Source organism: Solenopsis invicta, chromosome 12, assembly GCF_016802725.1.
Source record: "Solenopsis invicta isolate M01_SB chromosome 12, UNIL_Sinv_3.0, whole genome shotgun sequence".
Lineage (NCBI taxonomy): Eukaryota > Metazoa > Arthropoda > Insecta > Hymenoptera > Formicidae > Solenopsis > Solenopsis invicta.
The window spans coordinates 7,723,739-7,750,304 of record NC_052675.1 but is presented as its reverse complement, the minus strand read 5'-3'; the positions used below and the strand labels follow the sequence as shown (position 1 = coordinate 7,750,304).

Genomic DNA, 26,566 nt, shown 5'->3' with positions numbered 1-26,566 from the left:
TTATTTTACAACATATATATATAGCATTATATATTGGGTAACATAGTATAGATTTTATATAATTATATCATTTATATATATATAGTCATCCCTTTACATAAAAATATAGAATTTGTTTTGTGAGTCAGTCGGTGCTAAAGAAGGCTAATCAAACTCAGTTTGCGGTGATCAAGCGAAGTTTGACACAGTTTCAAGGTACATTAGTGTTCCTGCTTTTCAAAATCCTCTCTAAAATAATATTTGCATCGCGTAACACTGTTAAACAATTGATATATAGGCTCGCGAAACATTGATTCTTAAACCTATCACTACCCACACAGCATATCTCATTGTCAGGACATCCATACGTTGTGGCGTAAATAAATACGTAACGTCCTTCGAATGATATGTGCTGTGTGGGTGATTTTATTTAGTATCAATTTTGACACTGGTTTTAAAAATATATTTAAAAAAATGTTATAATTCCTTCTTAGTTTTTGCTTCTTAAAATTCATATTTTTCAATAAATTAAGTAGATGTTACAAATATGCAGTTTATAATACATTCGCAAAAAATAATATAACTAATAAAATGTCAAAAATTCTGATGCGAATTTAATCGCCAAACAGTAATAAAATATATAATATGCCTATCAGCATATACACTTACGTATGTATTCTGCACCATTTAACATCATGTTCATCAATTTATATAATTTCTCAGCAAAACGATCGCACCCACACACAATACTTAAAAATATCAAATCATATTACCGATTCTGTAGTAATTCTGAAAAATAAAACAATGATTAACGATTGACCAGACTAGAGACCCTCTAATAAGAGTGACACGAGCCGATTTTTGTAGTCTGAGTAATCGTATGGTCAATCTTCAAGACAGAAAGAGAAATACATTAGACAGAAAAATGTATTTCTCTCTGTTTAATATACCTCTGTCTATATTCACATCTCTCGATCAAATATTTTGGACCAATCAAAAATGATTCTCCTCTTGTATCGCGACTCTTATTAGAGGGTCTCTAGACCAGACCATTTCTTACTACAAACGCACGCTTTTTGTCTTTTTGTAAATTAATAGTTTGCGGCTGTTCGATCGATCATTCGCGTACTTGAAAAAAAAAATATATATATACCTGTATAATTTTATAAAGTGTAATAAAATTTTTTATTTCATATTGTTACGTATAAATTCAATTTGTTTATAAAATAAATATATAGGATATTAAAAATTTTTTACAAAAGAAATAAAAAAGATAGGAAGTGCGGCTGTTTTGAAATTGTACATGACGCGCTTCACTAAAATAAATTTTATGCTCACATTTTATAATATACGTATTTTGGTATCGTGCAATTGACTTAGCTGATTGGTTTACGCTAATTATTATTCATTGAATTCGAGAAAAATTCATTCATTCCTTTAAAGCTATTTTAAAGCACGTTTATTGGAGGACACGCGCGTAAAAGTTAATGTAATTCAATCAGTGTACATAATTTACGTATACGTAAGAAAATCTTATCTTTTTGCAAATGTTTTACAATACAATAGAAATGTATTGTTTTTCGCGAAAGTGTTTAACATTATAAATAAATTTAAATAATTATGATTCAATTTGAACGTGTGTGTGTGTGTGTGTGTGCGTGTGTGTGCGTGCGTGTGCGTGTGCGTGTGTGTGTGTGAAAAATATGTATATTTCCAAAGTATTAAAATCTACAATTTTCAATGGAAAGATTTTTATATATATAAATATTCCATAACTACTTTACGAAAAACAATACATTTTGTTTACAGACAATAAAAATTCCGACCCGTATTCACAATCGCATATTTAATGTTAAACGCAGCCAATCTGATCGTCAGTCCATAAGAATATTGAATATAATCCTTATATCAAACAAATAAAATTCTGATCTCAAACGACCGCGTTTAATGACAAAAAATCAAAGTACTAATTAGACTCTACTAGTATAAAATGTTCCATTGTTTCACCGATCGATCGCACAGTGTAATAATCATTCAATTATTGATACATTGCACATGCCTCGAGTATCACATAACCATGTCCATCTGTTTGTTGTCTACAAGTACTTGACCCTTGAAATAGGCCGCGTTTGCATGAGCGGAAGGGGATGTTATACGATTAGTCGATGTAATAAAACAGTGTTATCTTACAGAACATAGCAGTAAAAAAAAAGCTTAAGTATCATGCACGTTCACATACATAATTAAAGTTAGTCTTAACATGCGTATCGTTTATTATTCCTCTCTTTAAACATATCTTACTTAAATAAAAAATGTACTTATTATAAATTAATACTTTTCTCTGATTATGCCATTACATATTTCTCATTATAGGAATTTAAATCGATTTTTTTTGCATTTTGGGAAAATACAATTAGAATACGAAAGAAAAAGCTCGTGATAATTGGTGCACTCTAAAACTATAATCACGCGAAAGTGCGTTAATCGGGAAAGAGAGCGTGTAGAAAATTCCAATGAAAGAAACCGATTGATTCACTTTGCTTCAGTAAGTTATATCGTAGTAAACAGCTAGTAAAAGTATTTAGCATTTTCATGACACATCGAAATCAATAGAATAGATATCTTTTACTCTCGTTTGCATCTCAATTACGATTAATTTAACCCTAAAGAGTATAAAAATAGTTGATACAATTATACAGATATGAGCAAACAAAATTAGATTTTTTATACATTATAACAAATAAAAAATGATAAATCACGAAAAATAGCTTTGGAAAATAATTAAATTAAATCTTTTGAATTTTTCATAAAATATATAAACAAACATAAAAAAGTAACAAAATTTTGACTAAATCTATTAGAAATCTAAAAAAAAAGAGTCAACGGACCAATTGTATACCATTTAAGGTTAAATTTACGCCGTAATTTTAGCTTCATTGCTCCGATTTCGTGGGTGGCGAAGAACCGGCAGCCGTAACGGATTTCTCACTAGATACAGGTAAAGCCTTAAGAATCGCATGTACCTCTTCTGCCACTGCCATCAAGACAAATTCAAATTGTTGTTTCGTGGCAACCATGTCGGGTCTTTGATCTCTAATATGCTCGAGAGTAGCGGCGATATCGATTTCTTTCGCTCCTTTCGTCATACGGTTTAAGACCATGTCGATCAAACAGTAAGTACCGGTTCGCCCAGCTCCATCACTATGGAATAATTAAACATGAGAGAATACCCCAATCGTCACATTGATTAATCAAAATAATACAACAATATATGCTTACCTGCAATGCACGACTATCGGACATGATCTTCCGCGGTATGATTTATTAACTTTCCTAGAAAGAGAAAAGATTGAAATAGCTTGAAAATAACATTTCCAAATATTGTTCAATGCAAAATATAGAATAGTAAAATATAGTATCAGTTGAATCCTTTTTTGGACTTTTATTGACATATAAATATAATTATGTATGAAACGCAGTAGTCTCAATTATTAAATCTTTTTTAATACTTAATTTTTTAACAATGCGTAAAAATAACAAAATTGCATATGTAATATACTATATAATAGAATAATATGGGATAGAATATTATACAATATAATACATATTTATAAATACATATAAATTAAGTAATAATAAAAGACACGCTGTGCGCGCACGCATGCATCTCCTTATCCCCTACAAATACCAGTGAGCAATTAAATCAACACAAACCTACGAAACTCGAGCAGAGCCTTTGTAGAATACGGGACGCTGTTCTCCGGCCAGGAGAGAAAGTGAAATTGCGTAACAGTACGGGTCTCACAAGTGCGCAAATTTTTCAGATAGAAAGAGCGCACTAGATAATCATCACACCAAAAGTGCTCCGACACGAGATGTACTTCGTAGATGTGATAGAGCTCCGATCCTTCCTCGGGCCAGTAACGATGGCACATGGCATGGCCTTCTTCGGTAAGTCGCGTTAACATCACAATCACCACGCTGCCTTGCTCCCAAACCAATTGCCAGAAATCAGCTGTGGTCTGCGGTAACGGTCCTTGTGTGGCTATATAAGCCGGATTTCGAGGGTCGTGATCCGTCTGCAACGAGTAAACGGATATTACGACTACGGCTTTGACAAGATGACTCGATAAACGCTCCATTATAATCGATAAATTAGGTTTATTCTTATTCGTATATTAAAAAAAAAAAACAATTAAATTTTGATCACTTAGGCTGCCAGTATTGAAAATTTATTAGTTCAGGTTACGTATACTATAGATTTTCAGTACTGGCAATGAATTTCGGAACCTTAATTGATGTAATTTGCTCAATACCTATAAAGATTCTGTAATCTCACATTTTTTTTTGTTAGTTCAAAAGAGGATCGCGTTTAAAAAATCATGGGTGTCTTCAATTAAAGTCTTCAAATAAAATGTCTTATTGTATTTCCGTTATTGCCAATTATTTATTTATTTATTTATTTATTTTTTGAGTTTTCCATTTACGAATATACATATATGTATCAGTTGAACATAATATACGGTCATATTATACATTGCCGATTGTGCATTTAAAAAATACAAAGCTTGCTCGATAAACATGCTGGTTCGTTCGTTTGTGTTACGATTACGATGCAGTAAAAAAAAAAAAATCTACCACAAGCCTTTACAAATTGCGCTGAGAAACGATTTTACGATTTTTTTAATAATCAGCTTGACATGCGCCCATCGACTGTGAAACTTACCGACTTCTATATGTATATATTGAGATGTAGCAGCCGGAAAAGCAAATGTCGTATGTATTTCAGCAACGTTATCGTGAAAACGAAAATATTAATTTTATTTTTAATCAAATTACTTTGTAACTATTTCGTGAAACGATCAGTAAATTTTCACATGTATATTGAAATATTCGCGAACGGAAACATGATATCCTCCTGAATGTTAGAGTTTACAGAACATTATGCACTTGATATAATATTCCAATGTATTTCAACAAAATAGTACTCCCGCGCGACATGTAGTGTACATACGTATATATGTATACTCTTATAAGATCACCCTTATGAAAATCAGAGCGACAATTTTTTTTGATCACATACCGACGTTCTCTGCGAATTATTTCATGATTAGATATAAAATACATCAAATTAAAAAAATAAATATGTCGAGATATTTCTCAGGAGGATTCATTGAAGGAATGATATGAAATACAAGAGCTAAGAGTAGAGATACATATGTACTTACGATCGTGGAAGCGTTTATGTAGTCAGAATTATTGGCGTTTGCAAGATCGTTCAGGACTACTCGAGAATGATCGTAGGGAAGTGCCGCGTTGGGACGATTCTGCTTGACGTTTGCCTCACTCTCCGCTATCTCCGTAGATGATGGTTCGGCTTCATAAGCACACAATGCCGCCCATTCTTGATCCAAACGATCTTTGTTTTTCAAATGATCCTCCATATAACTCTGAAAATACAAATTTAATATAGAATAAGAAACATGAGAAGTACATGAAATAACGATTCATTAAATTGATTAAGTACTACAACGTAAGTTTTGAAAGCTTAAGTATATTTATTAAAATCTTTCATTTTTCTTTTTTTCTCGTTTTTAGTATGTACATATGCTTACGAGAACCATATGACCGGTCGAGATATCCATATTGGAGAGAGTAGGTTCCTCGCCCCAAGAGGATGTGCTGGAACGATTGGAGGGCAAATTATTGAATTCGTTTTCGCGCGACAAACTTGTAATACGTGGTGACTCCAATTTCTCGCTCGGTTGTTTCGCGTGCATTCGTGCTCTACATAAATCTTGATAGTCTTTCGATGCTTCTGGATCCGGAGTGGTCAGTCCGGCAAGCTTCGCTCGATATTTAGCATGGCGACGCGCAATTATCAGGGTAACTATTGCGGCTGCGACCGCAGCTGCAACTCCAGCAGCTACTAACGCACCGAAGAAACTGGAACTCATCTCACTATCTCTGGCTACCTCCAAAGTAGCTGGTAATTTAGCCTGTTGCAAAAAATACTTTTATTGATAATATTGATAATAAAGTAATATTATGTCTATATGCAAAATTTGCCAATTACTTAATCTATATCAACAATGTATATAGTATGATTTATTGTAATACCTTATCGCCTATACCCGCTCGAATAACTTTGATTCCTAGAGCATCTTGTAATTTACCACGTATGTTATCTAGAATAAAACATATTTTATTTTTGTAAATAGATTTGTTTTTATCTCGCATTTTATTATAATATTCATATATCTTTATTAGAATTCATATTCATATAAGTAGGGTGTGTAAATTATTATACCGATGCTGTTAGCAACATCGGTTGCATTGTAGTTTTTGTCATTTGGAACAACTTTGAACGTTACTTCCGCACGACCCACTCGTGTACCTCTTAATGTTCCGAGAGGCAATCCCAAGAATTTTTCTACCTGTAAATTCAAACAGTTGACATAACATTTTAAGTGCTGTTTATAATTAATAAATAATCTCTTTTTGAATAATCTTTTCATATTGTTCTATTCTATATCTACCTTAGTAACCACGTGTGCTCCTTCACTCCAGTTATGAAATGGTTGCTCAAACTCGATGTAGACGTGATCTAAATCGACATTCTCGTAAGTTTCTGGCTGATCATCGTTCATTTTATTCTTATTACCGCGTAATTCCTTCTTAGTCAATGGTGCATATATTTGGTTATTCTACAATATGACGCTGATGTAATGTCCACAAGGATATAATAGGCAAAGTTAATTCGATTACACTTACGTCTTGATTGTCCATCTCGGAGTAATCTTTGTCAAGGAGGGCTGCAAAAACGTGAATATTATGGTAAGTGTGAATTACGTCTTTGGAATGCCAGTAAAAATGACTTTGAAATAAACAAGCTAATTGTAAAAAAACAAAAATCAAACGTGTACTTTACTTTTACTAGCTGCAGATTGGGTTTTAAATGCATAATTATTTGTCGAAAACAGCGGTCCAGGCTTTTTAACGTCCAAGCGTTCCCTGCGCTTAAAGCCAGCCAACTCTCGTCTCCACAAAAGCGCGTCCAAGTCATCGTCATCGTCGTCGTACATCTCGTCGTATACAGTTCCTGCGTTAGATGCAATTCAATTTAGTAAAAAGATACTTAAGTGATCTTTTCTAACGATAAACTTACCACTCGTATCGGATTTAATTTTATATATAGTCGGTCGGACGACTCCTCCCTCGGTATACATCTCACGTATTTTCTCGGTACCCTCGTCGGGTCTCTCGATTTCTGACTTATCTTCATCGATTTCGCCATTTTCATGGTTGAGATCCTCATTAAGTTTCGTCACCGTCCTTTTTGCATCAACATCGGAAAATTCGAGACGTAATGGTTTCTTCCGATGCTTATACTTTCTGGAGAATGCTCTTTCGTATTCTCTCTCATTTGTCTCGTCATCGGAGGAAGGCTCTAACAGTGTATAATCTGGCAATTTTTCGTTCCGTAAGAATTCCAAGTCCTCAGCAGACAAAAATTGAGTGTCATAAATAGTTTCATCATCCTCGGACAATGTCTTGTCTTTCAAAGTATCTGCGAGCGATTCGGTAACGTCGTTTTTATAATCGTCAATGAAGCTGAACCGACGTGTTCTGGGCGGATAAAATTGCTTGCGCACATCGTTCAGTGATTTTCCATATTCATTGTCGAATTTCTCCTTGTTAATTGAAGCTCGATTGCTTTCACTACGCCATTTCATATATTCAGAACTGTAAATAAAGTTTATGAGTTTTCTTATGATGATGATAATTGTTGTTTGTTATAAAAAATTGATATCCGTTTTCAAAAATTCAAAAAAATAAATAAAGAAATATTGAATCATCCTTTTGATTAATGTTAATTTTTTTATTTGATGTATTTGTTAAATATATTTTTTTATTTTCTTTGCGATTTGTACCAATTTTAAAACTCGTACATCATGTTGTATGGATCCACACGGACCAACAGCATACTTTATTTATACTTTACTATATTTGTTAAGTAAAATGTGATAAAATGTATTTCACATTGTTAAAGACTAAAAATTATTATAAAGCTAATAGTGCACTATACATTATACAGGGTGATTATTAATGAATATCCCCACTTTTTACCATAGAAGCACGCATTTGTAATTTCTAATATAATAATATGTTAGAAATACATATTCGTCGATAAATCATGCTCCTATGGGACATTCATTAATAATAATCACCTTGTATGTATTATTTATGCATAGTATTAAAAATTAATGTACTTATGACTACATTTCTTTTTATATAACCACAGAATTATATTAAACAGCTTAAGCGGAAAATTTAGCACAAGTCTCCAGGGATTCACGTGGTACAAAACGCCTTATTTTATTTTAATATATTGTTACGACCGGACAGGTCGGTTCGCACTCGCGCACTCGCGCACGACGGAAACACGCGCGCTCCTGAAATAATAAGACGGACCTTAAAATTACGGTCTTTAGTTCAAACGACAGTTCGTTTACAGAACCAAAGACAAAGACAAACGACAGGTAGTTTCCTAAGTGTCTATGGACGACAGCCGATCGTCAATCTCGTATCGAAACTCCGTTCACGCGCCGGACTGTCAATACCGAGCGTAACAATATATACACAAGTTAATTTTTAATAACAAATATGATGATTCATATTCCGTTTAATTTTTTATTTAAGTCTTCCGTTGTATTTTTAAATAATAGAATATAAAATTAATAAAACAATTACTAGAAATTATTTTTATAAAAGCAATTTGAATTTAATTGTAATATAATAACTTACAATATTTTTAGTAAAAAATAAAACCTACTTGTCTTTAATGTCTTGGGGATGATACAGAATATCGGCTAAATTGTTCTCAGGATTCTCGTTGTCCGCAGATATTCTTAGTATGGCAATCGCTGGAATTATCTGAAAAAAAAAAAAAAAAAATCAAAAATGACTGATTAATACCAAGTAATATTATGATTATAATAATTACATATTTTCAAAAAATAAATTACGATCAGCAAACAGAGATGTTATTGGAAAAAGATATTTCTCAATGTTTGCGAACACGTTTGTGATAGTCAGCAAACAAAAATTACGATTTACACTGACCTCATCAATAAGTTCATCTTGTTCATTGAGGTTCGGTTTTTTCAAATATTCGCAGAGACGAAAATCACGAAGATTATTTTGTCTGAAAAAATTCAAAGTTCTATTATATTAAGTATTACAACTAACACCAAATATTACATTTGTAGCGCGAATGAAAGTCTGCTAACATTCAATTTATTGATAATTATTGTGTTATAAATGGAGGTGGTCCTGAAAAGGGCTGTTTGGTCTCTTCAATAAATTCTCTTTTTTGTTCTATCGTTTCCAAGATTTATAGGAAGATCAAAAAGACTTAATCTCTTCTGTATATACAGGTCCCAAGAGAGTAACCACTAACTAAAATGTTGTCCCACAGATTACATGATTTCATTTGATTTCATACGATTTCATCTGATTGCAAATGATTTCATCTGATTGCAAATGATTTCATCTGATTGCAAATGATTTCATCTGATTGCAAATAATTTTTCTTCATTGCATATGAAATTATTTGATAAAATAAATGACTTCATCTGATTACACAATGATTTCTTATGATTGCATATGTAATCATCAGATTTCTTGTGATTAAAAATAATTTTCTTTGACTAGAAACATTATTGATTGCTAATTTTTTTTAAATAAAATTAAATAAAGTAATCATTAGATGTCAGTTTTTGTAAATTTGTGTTGAACTTCATCTGAAGGTAAAAAACTTGTGCTTTTGCACACTTTTCTCTAATAGTAACTACTGCAATCTTGTTATGAAATGAATAATACGTGCTTACACGCATACAACTATGATAAATATTTACATATTCACCAAAAGAAGCAAATCTTTCGGGAAAATACAAAATAAGTTGAAAAAAAATTCAAATGCAATGTTTATTGCATATAGAAAATAATTGTGTTTTATAACACAAGAGTAGACTTTTAGACGATTTATAATTTGCGACAAAATTCGGAATAGAATTCGTAAACATGACTATATATACATATAAAAAAAAACAAAAACGAAAAAGTTATATATTATATAACTTCCCAACAACAGAGAAAGATAAATGATACCATTTATAAAACTTATCCTAATTTGTAAGTTGCCAGTTCCTGTTGAGAGAACGAATAAAATCCTTTGACGTCGATATTAAGAGATGATAACTTACGTATAATATTAACAGATTTAATTATACAATTATCGACTCGCTTTGGAAAATAAAATAAATATTTTTTTTTCTTTCTCATAAATTTAATTTTATATTCATTCTCTTTTGAAAAAATTACAACTCCTATAGAGTAAATAAAAGATTTTTGTTTTTTCAAAAAAAAACTAGTACATATACGTATATTCATTTAGATTAGCTATTGGCTCAGTCTCAACAAAAGATTTGATGTATTTTACAACAGTCTCATGAAGTTTTAATTCTAGTTTTGATTTGTTTTCTATAAATCCACTAGTAATGGTACATACATAATTTTTCAAACTTATATATCCATGGCTCTCTATTAATACAGGTTTAACATTTCCTTTGGTATCGTAATTATACCACGAACACAATACTCCTACTTTATTTGATTCATAATTGATAATTGCACATTCTTTGGAAAATTCTCTAGATTTTCCACTTTTACCTTGAAGGTAGGAAAAACTTCCTAAAATCAAACCTAAGAATATTACATTGTTTTCGGTTTGTCGAAATAGACACCACTCACCGACAGTTACATTATCACAAATTTTACAAGATGGTATTGAAAGATTCGATCTTAAATTAGATTTTGGTTTAGAAAAAAATTTTTTTTCCATTACACACTGTAAACAATCACTACTGAGGCGACCACAACTTTTATTAAGAAGCCAACAGATAGACGATTTTCTTTACCATGTGCATCTGTAATTATAGTAAATAGACTTTCTTTACTTAATACAAGGATCGTTTTATCATAATTTTTCATATTAAGGTAACCATCAGACACGCATGATAAAGTGGATACATCTTCAAAGATATTTTCTTCTAGAAACTCTTCTTTTTCCATATTTCTAAGAGTAAAAGTTGATGTAACTGTACTATTTTCTCTAATTTTCGCCGTCTACAGAGTCATGCAAGTTACCGTTTTTATTTCGATTTTCAATATCTTCAGAGTCATTAACTCTCGCATTAACTTCAAAAGGTAAATTGCAATTTAGTTTCTTCGGTTCTAAATTAAATTTGTAAACATCAGTGACTGCCTTTTTCTTAGCTTCTTCAATAGTTTCATAAATATTGTCATTAGTTGGTAAATTGGTTTGAATCTGTATTGTTTTGACTTTATGTCCTATTCTCGGAAAATTAATATTTTTAGTTAATTTGCTAGCTAAGATATCACTTTGTAATTGTATTTTCTTAATTCTATGTATGATATCAAGTAAACAATTTACAATAAAATTTATTTGGCATTTGTTTGTTTTTGGGCGCACAATACCCAACACGGCTCCTTAGCTCGTATTGTTATATTTGAATCATTATTCATAAAAGCCTTAAAATTGTATTTGTTTTTAATTTTTACAATTTACAATAGTTGAATAAGTAGTGGGCATAGATCTAATCTGACGAAAAAATGATTTACAGCGTTGATTACTAAACAATAATGACATAAACAGATCTGGCAGATTGTTATCTCTTAAATTTTTTATTATATTTTATCATACTATGTGCATTAATTTTAATACAGGTACAACAATTTAAACTTAAAAAGTTGTCTGCTAAAGTATATTTTTGGTTATTTTTTATTCAATTGCGCCGTATTATAAATACACAATACCATAATTTAGAAAGCCTTCTATTAACGGCGTTAAATTAGTAAGGAATTAGTATATGACAGTATTATATAATTTAATAATTTTAAATATAGCACGGTACCTTCAGAATCAGGAATATGATTAAGTAGTAATTTTCGTACATATTCTTGTCATATTTTCTTAGCAAATTCAAAATTCATTTTGACCTTAGGTTCAATATCAGATAAAGATAATAAGTGTTTATCATTGGACATAATATTTATCAGTATTTTTAAATAACTTACAGAAATAAATTTGTACCCTAACAGTAACAGAATAGAGGGTTTCAATAACCCGTTTCTAAGTTTTGTATGTGTATGGTATCTTGTACAATATTATTGTCAGTATATATAGCATTAAACCACGTCCAATTTGACGTCAAACTCGAGTTCGAGGTACTGCACACCTGTGAAAGTCCCAAATGTATTTCCGTGCGCATTGCTTTTAATAAACGAGGATCTCGATCTGACGAAAATCCGAGTACATTTTTATTTTATGTTTAGCTAGTTTTTTACAAATAAATTTCCAGCGTGTGATGACATCTTGTACGGTAAACTTATTATCAGTACCAAATAATAAAAGACAAAATGGAATAGTATGTTCTGCGATGGGTTGTGCCATAATAACATAAACTAATGAGGCAGTTTTTCTTTCATTGAAGTAATGTTCAATTTCCTTGGCTGATCTGGCCAGAAATAAATACGATATAGGCATTCCATGCTTATTAAATGGTAAAAATAATCCATTTAATTGATTTGTAAAGAGATCATATTGAATTTTACCAGTTATTCTTGTAGCATCTTCCGAGATCCATACAGGAAGAAGCAAGTTTCTTTCAGGTAGGTAAGATTTCAGTTGATCGCAACGTAATTTTCCTTCAACAATTTTTTCCCCTTTCTCTTGCAAATGTCTGCCTATACAGTACTGGCCAAAATTATATCACCTTTCTATTTTTTTAGCATAGCTTGTTTTAAAGGACATGAATCTCTATTAAATCATAATATATTTTGATGATAAATATAACTTGCGTAAATAATAACTTTTTATCAAATAATGGAAACAGCAACTTGTGAAAAGTTATTTTTATTAAAAATTTTTTCCAACATATGTAAAATTTTAATCATAATTAGTTTTGAGTCATAACAAGTATAAATAATGTGGAATATTAAATCTAACGGCTAAAACTATGTTATGATAAATGGTAAAAACAATGATTGCAATGCAAAAAACAAAAAAGCACAAAAATGCGTCTATGAAAAAATTTAAAAAAATTTGAAGATTATAGTCAAAGGATTATAGTATATATTGTCAAATCTCATTACACTTTATGTACAAGGTGTATTTTTCATCAAGTGTTTATTATAAAATTTTGAATGCATTCAATACACTTCAATAAAAGTTATGCTCCAAAAATCGAAAGGTGATATAATTTTGGCCGGTACTGTATACGTAGGAGAAGGTAATTGAAGATTCTTATATAGTGTTTTGTATAATAATCTTCCTTCAAGCATAAATATATATGTCGAAAATAACTTGAGAGTCTCATTGTATCTAGAACTAGAGTTTGACGTATTTATATTCTTCTCAGCAGAATTAATTAATGTTTGTAATAAAAAAGTGTTTTTCTTGTCATAATTTTGTCTAACAATATTTCCCAAGTTTTCTTCTCTAATTAATAAAGCATTCTCTAAACATTCCTTTAACTTTATATTTTTTTGAAAAATTAGGACAATTTTGTTTAAAATTTTTAAAAATTGCGGTATTCGAGTTTGGTTTTTTTATAATGGATTTATAGCTTCTGTCTTTTGTATAATCAAGATTTTTTGTCCTTACGTTTTATAATTTTATTTAAAGTTTCGTTTTTAAAACTACTGGCGCATGATGATGTATTTCTGGAGCAATATGCGGCTCGACTATACTCCAGGAAGTTATTTCCCTGAACTCGCAAAATCCATAACAGAAATCGTCGATTTATTGTCTTCAAGCTGATTTTCCTCGACGGAATGCAAAACAAAGTTCTCAAAAAGCTTGCTTTGAATTTGCTTTGAACTGCCCACAATGGAAAAATGAGATTTGATGTGCTTCACAAAATTTGATTTTATCTCTCTCATTTTTCCTTGTTTTCGGTATTCGAGTTTATGGGCTTTTATTTTTTTTGTATGTACATATGGGGCAAATAATATCAGCCTTAACCTTAGCATTATAGTTAAAGTTCTCCGGATTATTTATTTCTTCTTCAATGATGACTATTTCCACAGAAGCAGGCAAAAATTTCTCTACAACTTGCTTGTCGATTTGTTTATTTATCTAAAAAATAATTGTAGAACATTGTAATTTTACATTATTTTAATTTATATTATCATTGCTTTGTTAATATTAAAACATAAATTGCAATGTAACTAAAGAAGTAAAACACATTAAACATTAGAGCAAAATTTCCTTTTTGGTATTAATAATTATCTCAAAAATTATTTTTGTAATTATCTATATTAGTTGAATTTTGTATAGTTGTTTATTTATTTACACTTATTTGTGTAATTTTAATAATTAATTAAATATTTAAAAAATTTTTTAAATTTATTTTTTAGATGGTAACTCTGTTTTTTCTTTCATCTATTAAGCAATGTCGTCATTTTGATAAATCGCCTCTTAATAAATATTTCATAATGCGAAAGTCAGTGAGACAAATATAATATTTGTTGAAATAGTCGCTAAGTTTCTCGTCCTTTTTTATGAACTTAAACATTTCATTTTTATCAAAGAATTCTAGATTTTCAATGCCATCTTTCGTCATCTTCTGTATGGCAATAGTTGTGTCATAACCTTCAAGATGCATGATATTTTTTAAATATACAGGAACTTTTAGCCCTATTCCCATTTCTATTTTATTCCACATTATAACTACAGCCATGGCAATTTGACCTTCTTGAGTTTCGGGTTAAGTTTTAACATTAACATAGGTTGTTTTATTTTTATAGATTATTTTGTCATTCTCCATTATTTGAATAGAAAAAAATCTATTGATAAATCAAAACCCAACACTATTGATTCGTACGTCATTTTTGACGTACAATCGTTTATGCAGGTCAGTAATATTTGTCTACAATAGTATGCGAAGGGTAACACACATAAGCGCGACCGCATGCATATGCGCTGCGTAGTATAGATGTAGTATAGACGTTGTATAGATGTTGAGCAGTACGACGGGTAGCGCGGCAGATATTGCAGAAACTGCACGACTCAATAGGTAATGACGGCATATCCAGCATATATTTATGCTTAACCTATCTTAGAATTATTTGCACTTATTTTATTAGCTTTCATGATGATCATACATGATTTTATTATAGATTTTATGATGATTACACATGATTTCCAATAATTACACAGAAATCCAAATTCATTTCTGTTGATTACATATGTAATGATTACATATGAAATCATATATATATGAAGTGGTTACCCCCTTGACAGGTCTCAACTTCTTTGCTGGAAGGTGATATCTGTATACCCCTGAATATTCTTCCGAAAGTTAACTGTTTGAACCACCTTGTCTTTCTTCCTTATTGGTAACTTAGGAAGTGGACTAATTGGTTTCTTGGAAACAAGTTAAGAAAGTAGACTTGCTTTAATTTTCCGGTCACCAAAGATGTAGCTAACAAGGAAATCTCCTATTGCCGGGTATCTTTGAATCTTTGTTATGTCAATAGGAATTAATTTCCACTCCGCCATTTGTTGGACTCAAGCATACCAAAGGGGCGGAGAACTCCTTATATATCCTTTTTGGAATCTTTTTTTTCCGGAGAATTCTCGCCATTTGTTTCTTAATTTGTAATCAACTTTCTTCTTTCATTTAAATCTTCTTTTATTTAAAAAATTCTAATTTCTTTTTCTCTCCACTAAAGTTGTCTTTCAAATGTTTCTATTTTAATGTTTTATTTTTAATATTTCTTTGTATAATCAAGATGATCGCCACGCATTTATTAAAATTACCCTTGCGTACACATATATACATATACAATTTTCGGATTTTAAAAATTTATAATTTTTCTCCATTAATTTTGTCATGCTAAATATAAATATACTGCAAACATTTTTCCATCATAGGACAATGGTATTTCGGCGTTTAAATGTTTCTCTGATATAATACTTATACAAATATAATTTTAAATATCTTTTTTAAAGAATTTGATCTAAAGGAATAAATATTAGAGAGCAAGTATATGACTTTTTCTTCTTTTATTGACTGTGCATAAATTTTATTTGATGAGGCAAAAAGTAACATCTCTAAGATTTATATATATATATATATATATGTATATAATATTAAAATTGTAAAAATATATCGTTGTATTGGTTTATACGCAAATTTCAGTTTGTTATGAGTTATGATTATAAATTTTAACAAAGCGACATACCCATATCGGAGATTATGCAACAAGGTTTGCACAATGCATTGTGTAAAAGGATGTTTCCATTTGTATCCATCAGATTCCAGTCTCATTAATTGTAGTCTCACCGATTGTAGCAGCTCCAGTTCACCGTCATTAAGATTATATCTGTGTGATAGAGAACAGACTTGTATTGCAACCCAATAATATTGGTTGATTATGCTACATCTTATGCGCTAAAACATTACGTAGGTGTACGATAATAAAGACGATAAAGACGAAGTAGCGAGACCGTTTGACGACCCGACGATAAAATTAACTGATCGGAAAGAGGATTCAATTCCGCTTGGTTCATATATATCGTGTTCACATATATCTCGAATTGACATTTGAGACGTAGACGTTGCAGTACGAATAATTTATAGCTGCCATAAATACATCTCAGTTTTAAAGATGATGATTTTTATCTTTTACTTACTGATATAAATCGTCATTTTCTAAATTCGTGTAACGAGGTATACATTTTCCGAATGCCAGATCTGAAAAAATAATGTTAATATAAATGTTGTACAAAAACTACTGAATTTTACTAATAGCGTATTGCAGTTTTATTATTAACATAATTAAATATTATTAACTTTGATTAAACTAAATCATGTAAAATCTATCATTAATAGTTTATTTCTCAGTATGAAAAATAAAGGGATCACAAGAGCTACGAAAGAAAAAGAATTTTAATTAAAATGTAGAGAAAGCCAACGAACGGTTATAGCAGAAGTTTAGTGCCTAATTATATATATATATATATATATATATATATATATATATTTCTGTGATTTTATATACATTTTTTAGTTTTCAAACTGCGTGCTGTTACATTCGATTTTAAAATACAATTTTTGCGTTAAATCAGACTAACAACATCAAATTGATTTCAATCCCCACCTCGAAATATTGTCAAAAAGAAAGAACTTTCTTGTATTGTTATTAACTTATTAATTAAAGTGGATTGTGCAAAATTGTTACCGTCAAAGCACTTTTCCGTCTGAGGATCGCATATATCCTCGCTGAATAGACATCCTGAAATCAGAAAAATTATATCAAAAGAAACTGTTTACGAGAAACATCGAATGTGTGTGCACACGCTTCCAAACTGTAATAAATAATTAGCGTATGTACAATTCCAAGTATTTACGTCAAATACAGAATCAAGCATAGAGGAGAGAGGGGTAAGATGACGAAATGGGTAAGATGACGAATTGTTAATTTTTTCAAGTTAATAACAAATAACGAACCGATGCTTAATTTATTAGAGACTTTAGATAGTAACAAATAATCTGTGGCAGTTTAATTTCAATCTGTCCATAAGAATAGATAATATAATAAGAAATGTGTTTTAGAAGCACCTATCCGTAACTTTTTAGTGTTTGTTCATAAGAATTAACATACTTATGATAAATATTTTCTCTATAAAATCATAATATTGTATAGCTAAAAACGTATAAAATAATGTATTTATATTTTTCAATTTTTGTATTGCAATATTTTATATTTTATAAAGAAATAAACACGGCGACTAGAGGTAAAATATGACACAAGTTGTGCATAGGTAAGGTAATGCTTTAGTTTTTTTGGTTTTAATAGCATTCTGACTATATATAACGCAATTTTAATCGCAATATGTATCGTAATGTATATTACAATTTTAATAATTTTATTTTTAGATTACATAAATATTTTTTTTACATTTTTATATTTTATTAAATTTTTATATATTTTTTATATTTTATTTATATTTTTCTTTAATTACGTTATAATATTAAAATAGTATAAGATTATTATACTATAATAAATCTTTTTTATTCATTAGAGTACATTTTTAACTTTATTTGACTGTTTTTTACCTTATTCGATATTAAAAGTTATTTTACTCGCATATGGGGGCAAGATGACGAAATTGACATGTCCTAAAATAATTTAAATTAAAAAAAAATCTAGTTTAACAACTTCTAATTTTTACTGATAATAAATAAGGTTTTGGTAAATCTAAAAAAAAGTAGATTATTATTTTTACATTACCACAGAAATTAGCAAAAATCGACAAACCTTAAGATCATGATTTTACCCCCCTCTCCCTCTTATATTCTGCTTGTTTGCACAAATATTTGAACAGGTGTGCAATCTGATTTTATTCTGCTCAAAGGTGTTTATTCGTGAAAGAGCAATATTGTCGCATTGTATTACTTATGAAATACATTGTAAAATGATGAAATAAATATAACGGCACGCTGAAAATGTCTAGGGCTAGACTAAATTTAATCATACAAATTATTTAAAATAGCTCTGATGCGTTTAATATCACGAATTTTGAACAAAGTGTTTTCTATACATTTGTATCATATAAAGTAGAAAGAATGTATATATATAGTATATCTATTGATATTCCCATCCATACGCGTTTTCCATTGAAATCTTATATAAAAACTTTGACATTTTTCGTAAGACGATAACTTTATAAGAAAAGAAGAAAAAGATTCAGGACAGATATCAACTTCTTCCTTTCTTACGATTTTTAATCAGTTCTTTATAACATTGAAAACCTTTCAATTATATATTCAATCTGTATTGTGATTATTCATCTAAAATCGCGTTTTACATTATTTTATTCTCTTATCAAAAATAAATTATTTATCTCGTACATGTTATTACAGTCTCATCGAATGTTTAATATTGAATTAAATTCTCATGAGATTGGGGATGTAAATAAAACACTCGAAAGCATTTGGAATAAATGGAATAATGTACTGAAAAAAAAAGAAAAATGTTCATCCAATTATTAATTTGTTAACAGGAGGAAATAAATTTCTTAATCATCATTTTATGTTATACCAAATATAATACTCATTGTCAACTGTTTTTTTCAATGACTGGAATCGTGCTTGTTATGTAAGGGAATAACTTCGGTCATGATTAAGTATACGGGTAATCGATAACATTGCTCGATTGAATAGCTGCATATATTGTACATCTAGCTACTTCGCTTAAAGCAATCATAAAAAGAAAATAAAATTATATTGAAATGAAGGCGGTCATGTGCACTTCAATATACTTCAGTATATCAGTGGCAAAAGAATTGCCTGGAATTTTAGAGTGGACAAACCGAGAAGAAGATAGGAGATACAAAATAGACAAGCAAAGTATTGCATGATACAGTTGAGGAAGCGAGAGAACGTAGCGATATTACGCACGTACGATAGAGAGATCTCGAGGCTCACGAAGGCGGTGGCTGCGTAGGATGAACGGTTCGATAACTGTCGAGTTGCTGTCGTGGGCGAAAATCGAACACCCTCCCTCTTCAATCTCAATCTCTCTCTCTCTCTCTCTCTCTCTCTCTCTCTCTCTCTCTCTCTCTCTCTCTGTCTGTCTGTCTCCCTCTCACTCACTCACTCGCTCACTCACTCACTCACTCACTCACTCACTCACTCACTCACTCACTCACTCTTTTTATATACATACATACACCATTCAAAGTTATTAATTATATTTTGTACTGAAATAAAATATTATTTCTTTCAGTTATTTTATTAATACCCGTAAATAAAAGAACCGCTAACTTCTTCACAATGTCCAACCTTTAAATAATTTTCTCATGTAAAGCTTACGGAAAATTATGTAAATGTATGGATTACAAATATGCGGCGAGTGAATTGATATAATTCTAATGCACGTGAATCCAGAGAGCCAAACTTGCCTAGAACATGTATTGCAATTTGTTGCACATTACTACATATTATTAGTAGAAATCTAACAACAGCTCAGCACAGTTTACTATTTCTCTAATATCATTAGAAATATATCAGAAAAAAACGAGTAAGCCCCTAAATTACAATATCAAGATTTGAAGGTTTGCTCTATTTGCGCTGTATTTACAAATCATTAACTAACAAATCGTAATGGCAGAAAGAGGACACAGCGGATAAGAATCTGCTTTATTGTGAACGAATTTGCTAGTACTGTTAACATTTTGCTATCTGGGAAGAGTATCCTGATAACGGGATAACGGGAAATCAATAAAGATCAACGACCTTAATCTCGATTTCTTCTAAAAGTATACTGGGAAGAATAGTATCGCGAAAGCTCACGGCTGACGTCAACTGCTGGTGGAATATATTACAAACTATAGAAATGCTCCTTTAATCTTTAAAGTCTAGTTGGGCTAACTTTCTACCTTTTTTCTTTAATGGCTAAACTATTGTTTCAAAGGGATATACATCATACACACATATTACACATACGCAAACAAAATCAAGATTAGTTTGGCTGAAGCTAGAAAAGCTTTATTAAAATAGCCGAGTCTTTCAAATACCATGTCGCGGTTTAATTGATAAAATTTTCCTTCTACATATTATACGGTGTTATGCACCTTTTATATGTTTATTTTTCGCAATCATCATTATGATTGTATTCTTGAAGATTAATATAAGTAATATCTTTAGTGGCTAAAAGTAGTAGGGCGCTGATGTTTGCTCGCTTCTTATATTTCTTTCAACGTATTGTTAATCAATAAGTGCACTTTCATGTGGCGAAACAGCATGGTACTTACAGAAGTATCATAATGTCGCGCGTTAACTTAATAGGGCGTCAACCATTGGGGCGTATCATACGATCGATGTTAATACTTGAATGTAAACACACGCATCGTCTAAAATATATAGATTAAATATATATAAAATTTTCTTATATTTGAAGAATATTTTATAGATTAATTATTTATAGAAATTATACAAAATGGATTTTGAGATTTTAATTCAGAAACATTCTTAGAAAGATTAAAAAAATTTTTTTTTATTTTTTGAGAATTGAATTTACAGATATTTCAAATAAATTAAAAAAATATTTGAAAACATTTATTATTATTTTAAAAAGTAAATAAAAAATTAATAAAGTTTTGTAAATAAATTTGTTCAAATAGTGACATTAAGTCATTTTCAAGTCTAACGGTCCAATTTTAGACATGATGCTTATGTAACACATGTGATACATATTAAGCAGTTATATAGAACCCGCCAAAAGTTTCGGACCGGCGAAATATTTCGAAAACTAAACATTTTAGGAAAAAGTGTTTCAGATAAAAGTTGTAGAATTTAAAAAGATCCATTTACTGATCTTGTTAGTCTGACCTTGGATGGCGTCAAAGTCAGAACAAAATTACATTAACTTTTTTAAACGGAACATTCTACTTTTGATTCCAGAATCTAATAGTTGATGCCAAGAGCTTTCCAAAACACTATAAATAAGTTCATTTTCGTTGAGTACTTTCCAAGTTATGAGGTTTGAAAGTTATAGTACAGCTGCAGCTTTCAAGCCTCACAACTCGTAAAATACTTAATGAAAAATAACTTCTTTATAGTATTTTAAAAAATTCTTGAAATTGACTATAAGAAAATGCAATAAAAGATAGAGAATGTTAGGGAAGTATCAATATCCCTCAATTAGGGAACCACCAATACTCTAACATTCTCTATTTTTTATTGCATTTTCTTGTAGTCGATTTCGAGAACTTTTCAAAATACTACAAAGAAGTTTTTTTTTATTAAGTACTTTCCGAGTTGTGAGGCTCGAAAGCTACAGTGTAACTTTCAAGCCTCATAACTCGGAAAGTACTCATTAATTTTTGTTACGTCTACATCATTTTCTTAGCGTGCCGTTACATCTACGTAATACATTCCTCATCCTTTGTTTCATATCGTCACATCTACCGTTCATGTACAAAGGGTTTCTAGTTGATCGCACGGAATATTATAACAGATGGTTCACAGTGAAACATATCGAGTGGAAGGCTTCAAGGTGTACAACGTTAGATTTCCTGTTTTTTTAAAGGCCTCACTTCTCGACTTAAAGTTCATTCGCTTATTAATTGTAAAGAGAATGGTGCGCGCGCGCGATATTCCGTGCGCGCACGAAGCATTTTCACAATCTTAAAATATTCTATAAAAATATATAACCGTTTAAATATTTAAAAATGTCTATTTCAAATATCCATATTTAAAAATAAATAGAAACGGAGCAATTTACATTCTATACAAGAAGAAGGTAGTCAAATTGATTAAAAAAGACATTGTTGGAAAACATTATTATAATCTCTCTTTCTGTATCCTCTAATATATTCTCATAAAAAGTAATTACCGTAATTTTACTGATTACTAAGTATTCGCGTCGAGAATTGAGTATATTGTTGAGAAGCGAAAGCCGTTATTTTCGCATTTGAAGGATAATAATATATGCAATTGTACTCACCGACGTTGCCGTCAGCCAGAACAGCGTGATGGAGGGTACAGAGCACCAGCAGCTCCACCAAGCCTCCTTGCCACCACCGTTTACGGCCCATAGATGTTCCTACAATTGCGAATCCACTTTATGTCATTCTATCCACTATCACGTCTATAATTTCTACCTATTTATCCTTCGGACGCTTCTTGTCTATAAAATAAACGCTATAATAGTAAATAATACACATAAACTGTTTTATTATGCTATTTTATATTTACCGTTGTTTTGCGGTAAATATAATTTTTAATATAATTTTGTTTTATAGTTTTCAATGGCTAAATAGTTACTAACAATTATTGCAACTACTTATGTGATGAAAAATAAAAATATTGTGTCAAATGTAAAGTTCTATTTCGCAAATTGATTATATTTAATATGTAAATACACTTGGACTTGTAGCAATAGTTTCTAGGGCTGGTGTAAGTACCATCCCCGAGTGCATCGCCCCAGAGTACAGTGCCCGCACTCGATTGAATGTAAATCCAACAAAAGCTATAACACACTCACGCCATTTTCAATCAACTACAAAAGAAATGCTGCTGAGAATTTGAGTTACTTTTTTTTCAAAAAAGAAAAAAAAACACAAAGAAAAAAAATTACTTGTCCTACGTGACGCGACGTGACGCTCTTGTATTTTAATATTATTTTTCAATTTCGTTTCAGACATTTCGGTTCTCTATTTACTTATCCTTTTTCCGAGATTATATATCCTTGTATATCTCATAGTCGAAATATCAGGTTGCAGCCATATTCATCCATCTCTCCAGAGACAGAAAAATTAATATCCTCTTAGGAAATCTGTGTACCTGACTGCACACACATCATCTGATTTTAATTCTTCTCTAGGATTACTTTTAAATATTATTTTTAAATCAAAATATTGGCTTGAAAATACGCGCGACTCGCATGGAGCTTTATTAAATATCGGAGTTTACACATCTCATTTAATATGCAATATGGAAAGTAAGTGAAATACACTCATTCACTCTTGGCGTTGAATGAGCAATGTAAATATACTAGTACGCTGAGAAAACTGATGAAAAGAAAATGCGTTTTCACGTATCCTGGCAAAGTCCCTTTAATCATACACACGTATCTTACACATGCATATGTATATCTTAAAGAAAATATAAACAATTGTTTCAAAAAGGATATATGACATATTCAGTTTCCACAGCATTACAACCAAGTTGTTTAGATATAAGAGCAAGAGTTTCCTGCAAGCTCACACAAGATTAAATAGAGCAAGAGAGAAAGAGAGAGAGCATGCAACGTAGGTCCCCTCTGATCTTTCGTTCTCACCTGGGCGTGACGCAACGTAGCCTTTTTCACACCCTGCGGCGCATCGTACGCGTCACCACGAGAAACACCGTCGCCACTCTGTGCCCTCCGCTTGGCGAGTCGCGAGAACCGCTAACGATCACCACTTGGCGCTCCTGGCTGCGGGTTCCTGGACCATGTCCCCGTCAATGTCTGCCGGTTCCACCGCAACGATGGCACTGACTGAAAAGCGAGGGCAGACAGGATGATGAGGAGGAGGTACAACAGGCGGCAGCGACGGCGGCGACGACGCGCAGGGCCGTGCGACGTCGGATTTTCAAATCGATTGCAACGCGCCGCCGGGTAGTGGGCCAACCAAGACGTAGGATGAGAGAGAGAGAGAGAGAGGAAGAGAAAGCGAGGAGCTAAAACTATATAAAGGAAATAAAACGTGATAAAAATTGCCATGCGTCGAGAATCAAAAGATACGACTGCTGCGAAATGAGGCTCACAATCAGTGTTACATCCATTATTAACAGTGACATTTTAATTCCCTTGTCAGAGAAAAAAATAAGGGCAAGTAGGGAGGGTGGGGGAGGAGGACGACTGATGACGCGGCAAACATGGTTGACGCCAAAGTCGCAACTACTAGCTTTGTGTGTTTTATCGCATTATTATTTATATTTGCATATGTAAATCTCAAACGATGTACGTTTCCTAATAAGGAAAAATAAGATATGGCATGTCGAAGCCGATACAATCGGAGAAAGAACGAAGGACATTTGGAAATTGTTCACGTTACGTTGGAAACATTTTGCAGGGTGTGATATCGATTAGAGAACACTTGTTGCGGACAAGTGGAAAGCGCGAGGCAAATGTGACCTATGCTCGCCGGAATGCTCCCGGCTCCATGAGAGAAGAAGCGCACTAGCGCAGGCCGCCAAACGGAACGTGCCGTATATGATTTTTAAATGGCAGCTGAGGGAACAAGAGCCATTAATAGAAAACGCTCGATAACGAGGAATGATTAATAATCGTATAAATAATTCTTTCTCTTTATATTGTCGGAAAAATGTCGCTTTTCGCTAATCGTTCAGAGAAAGATGGACGCAAATATCTCGACATTCACGATATCCCTCACATACCACATAGAAGCTTGCAGAAATATATATTGTTGCGATATTGCGCTTCAATGCATTGCAATGTTCTACAAGTTCTGTACACAGGGCTGCGTTCGAAAACATCAGAGACATCCTTTTATATTTGTTGCTCATCAAATATTAAACAAGGATAAAATGATATTTGAATGCAGCTAGCAGTATATGGGGTCTTATGTAGAATAGTTTTAACGCGAAAAAAGAAAACATGTGAACGTCGAGATGTTTGTGTCGTGTGAATTATGTAGAATAGAATGACTTTTAAACTTTATGCTCAATAAACACTTGTTTTACTTCCATCGTAACGTTTACTTTTCTATCTTCCATTTCTCCTTATTTTTCATTAGGATTGAAATTGCCTCTTATTGATCGTTAAATGTGATGGAAAGGGAAATGGATTATTGTAATAATGAAATTCATTACCAATGAATCACACATGTATCAATGATATAACAATTTGGCAAATAAAATCAATGATTCTCAAGCTTTACAGAGAGAGCTAAGAGATAAAAAATATTACAATTTCTATTTCAATACTCGTCAAATTCGATAGAATAAGTTGAAGAAATACACTGTTATATGTATATTACAGTATTATTGCTAATAATGACGATATTTAGATTCTAATTTTGCGTTTATTGACGTTTGAAATTTTCTTAAGCTGTGATCACACTAGCGATAGAAATTGAAGATTGAAGATTAAAGATTGAGTTTTGGCCAATCAAAATAAAAGGAGTTAAAATTTTCTTGTTCCAATTGGTCGAATTTCAATCGCTAATCATCAGTTACAATCGGCAATTGCTAGTGTGATCACTGCTTTAAATGCCATTTGGATTATATACACATTCTATTACACGCTAACATTGACACGTACTGGATCTACCTTTCTTGATACGAAACGGTCATCAGGCCTCTTGGTCTAGGGGTATGATTCCTGCTTTGGGTGCAGGAGGTCCCGGGTTCAAATCCCGGAGGGGCCCGTTTTTTTTTTATTGTAAGTTTCTTTTTTATTTGTTAATAAAGTACATGTTAAATAAAAAAAGAATCGTTGAAAATTAAACGTGAAAATATTTCGCGCAATATACATTTCTCCAAAACTTTGATTATAACCTATAGTTATAACCTAGACGTAATTGAACAATAAGTGTTAATCGTTATCCTTGATTCGTTCTATGTGCAAGCTATTAATTGAAAGTTTGTTTTTCAGAAATGGTCGTAATGGATCGTAAACGTAAGATGAAAAAAACCGAGACAAATTACGAGCGACGAGCATCTCGAGCCTTCTCACGTCCTCTCTCTCTCTCTCTCTCTCTCTCTCGTTCGAATACGTTCGGTTCAAAGCAGAAGAGGCGCTAGGGCACCACGGCCGCGGCTCTTATCTCGCTAGTAAAATGTCGATGGAACGCGCAAGGGGCAAGACGCATGCGCGGTTGATATTGCGCGATCAGGCAGCAGGCGACACCAGGCGACGTTGGACGGTATCACGTAGCGCGATAGTGGCGGCATCAGGTGGCAATGCACGCTGGCATCTG

At 31.7% G+C, this 26,566-nt stretch overlaps 1 protein-coding gene and 1 non-coding gene across 3 annotated transcripts; one reads left to right on the top strand and one right to left on the bottom strand.

The window, feature by feature from the left end:
• Positions 1 to 473: 473 nt before the first annotated feature.
• On the bottom strand, positions 474 to 24,175 carry LOC105203491 (receptor-type tyrosine-protein phosphatase-like N). 2 transcript variants are annotated; one of them, XM_026140568.2, is made up of 19 exons: positions 23,920 to 24,175; positions 22,585 to 22,683; positions 17,314 to 17,367; positions 16,766 to 16,826; positions 16,315 to 16,455; positions 9,106 to 9,187; positions 8,816 to 8,916; positions 7,148 to 7,725; positions 6,911 to 7,081; positions 6,754 to 6,794; positions 6,519 to 6,686; positions 6,290 to 6,416; positions 6,100 to 6,167; positions 5,595 to 5,978; positions 5,208 to 5,429; positions 4,706 to 4,711; positions 3,694 to 4,058; positions 3,259 to 3,312; positions 474 to 3,180 (listed from the first exon to the last, which is right to left on the bottom strand). In XM_026140568.2, exons 2-19 carry the CDS (start codon positions 22,673 to 22,675, stop codon positions 2,913 to 2,915), a joined length of 2,982 nt encoding a protein of 993 aa, XP_025996353.1. In that variant the 5' UTR covers positions 22,676 to 22,683; positions 23,920 to 24,175; the 3' UTR covers positions 474 to 2,912. The 2 variants fall into 2 exon arrangements, with proteins under 2 accessions (XP_025996353.1, XP_025996354.1); XM_026140569.2 differs by lacking the exon at positions 4,706 to 4,711.
• A 1,767-nt stretch (positions 24,176 to 25,942) lies between these two features.
• Positions 25,943 to 26,014, top strand: Trnap-ugg. The gene has a single exon. It is a non-coding gene; the product is annotated as a tRNA-Pro (tRNA).
• The last annotated feature ends 552 nt before the right edge of the window (positions 26,015 to 26,566 follow it).

Bases quoted from the DNA above. Each gene is read 5' to 3' on its own strand.
- LOC105203491 (XM_026140568.2), bottom strand. From the start codon at position 22,675: ATGGGCCGTAAACGGTGGTGGCAAGGAGGCTTGGTGGAGCTGCTGGTG. The intron at 5,979-6,099 runs GTATTACAATAA...TTTTTGCAACAG, and splicing joins GAGCGGGTATAGGCGATAAG to GCTAAATTACCAGCTACTTT. The intron at 3,181-3,258 runs GTAAGCATATAT...ATTATTCCATAG, and splicing joins CCGATAGTCGTGCATTGCAG to TGATGGAGCTGGGCGAACCG.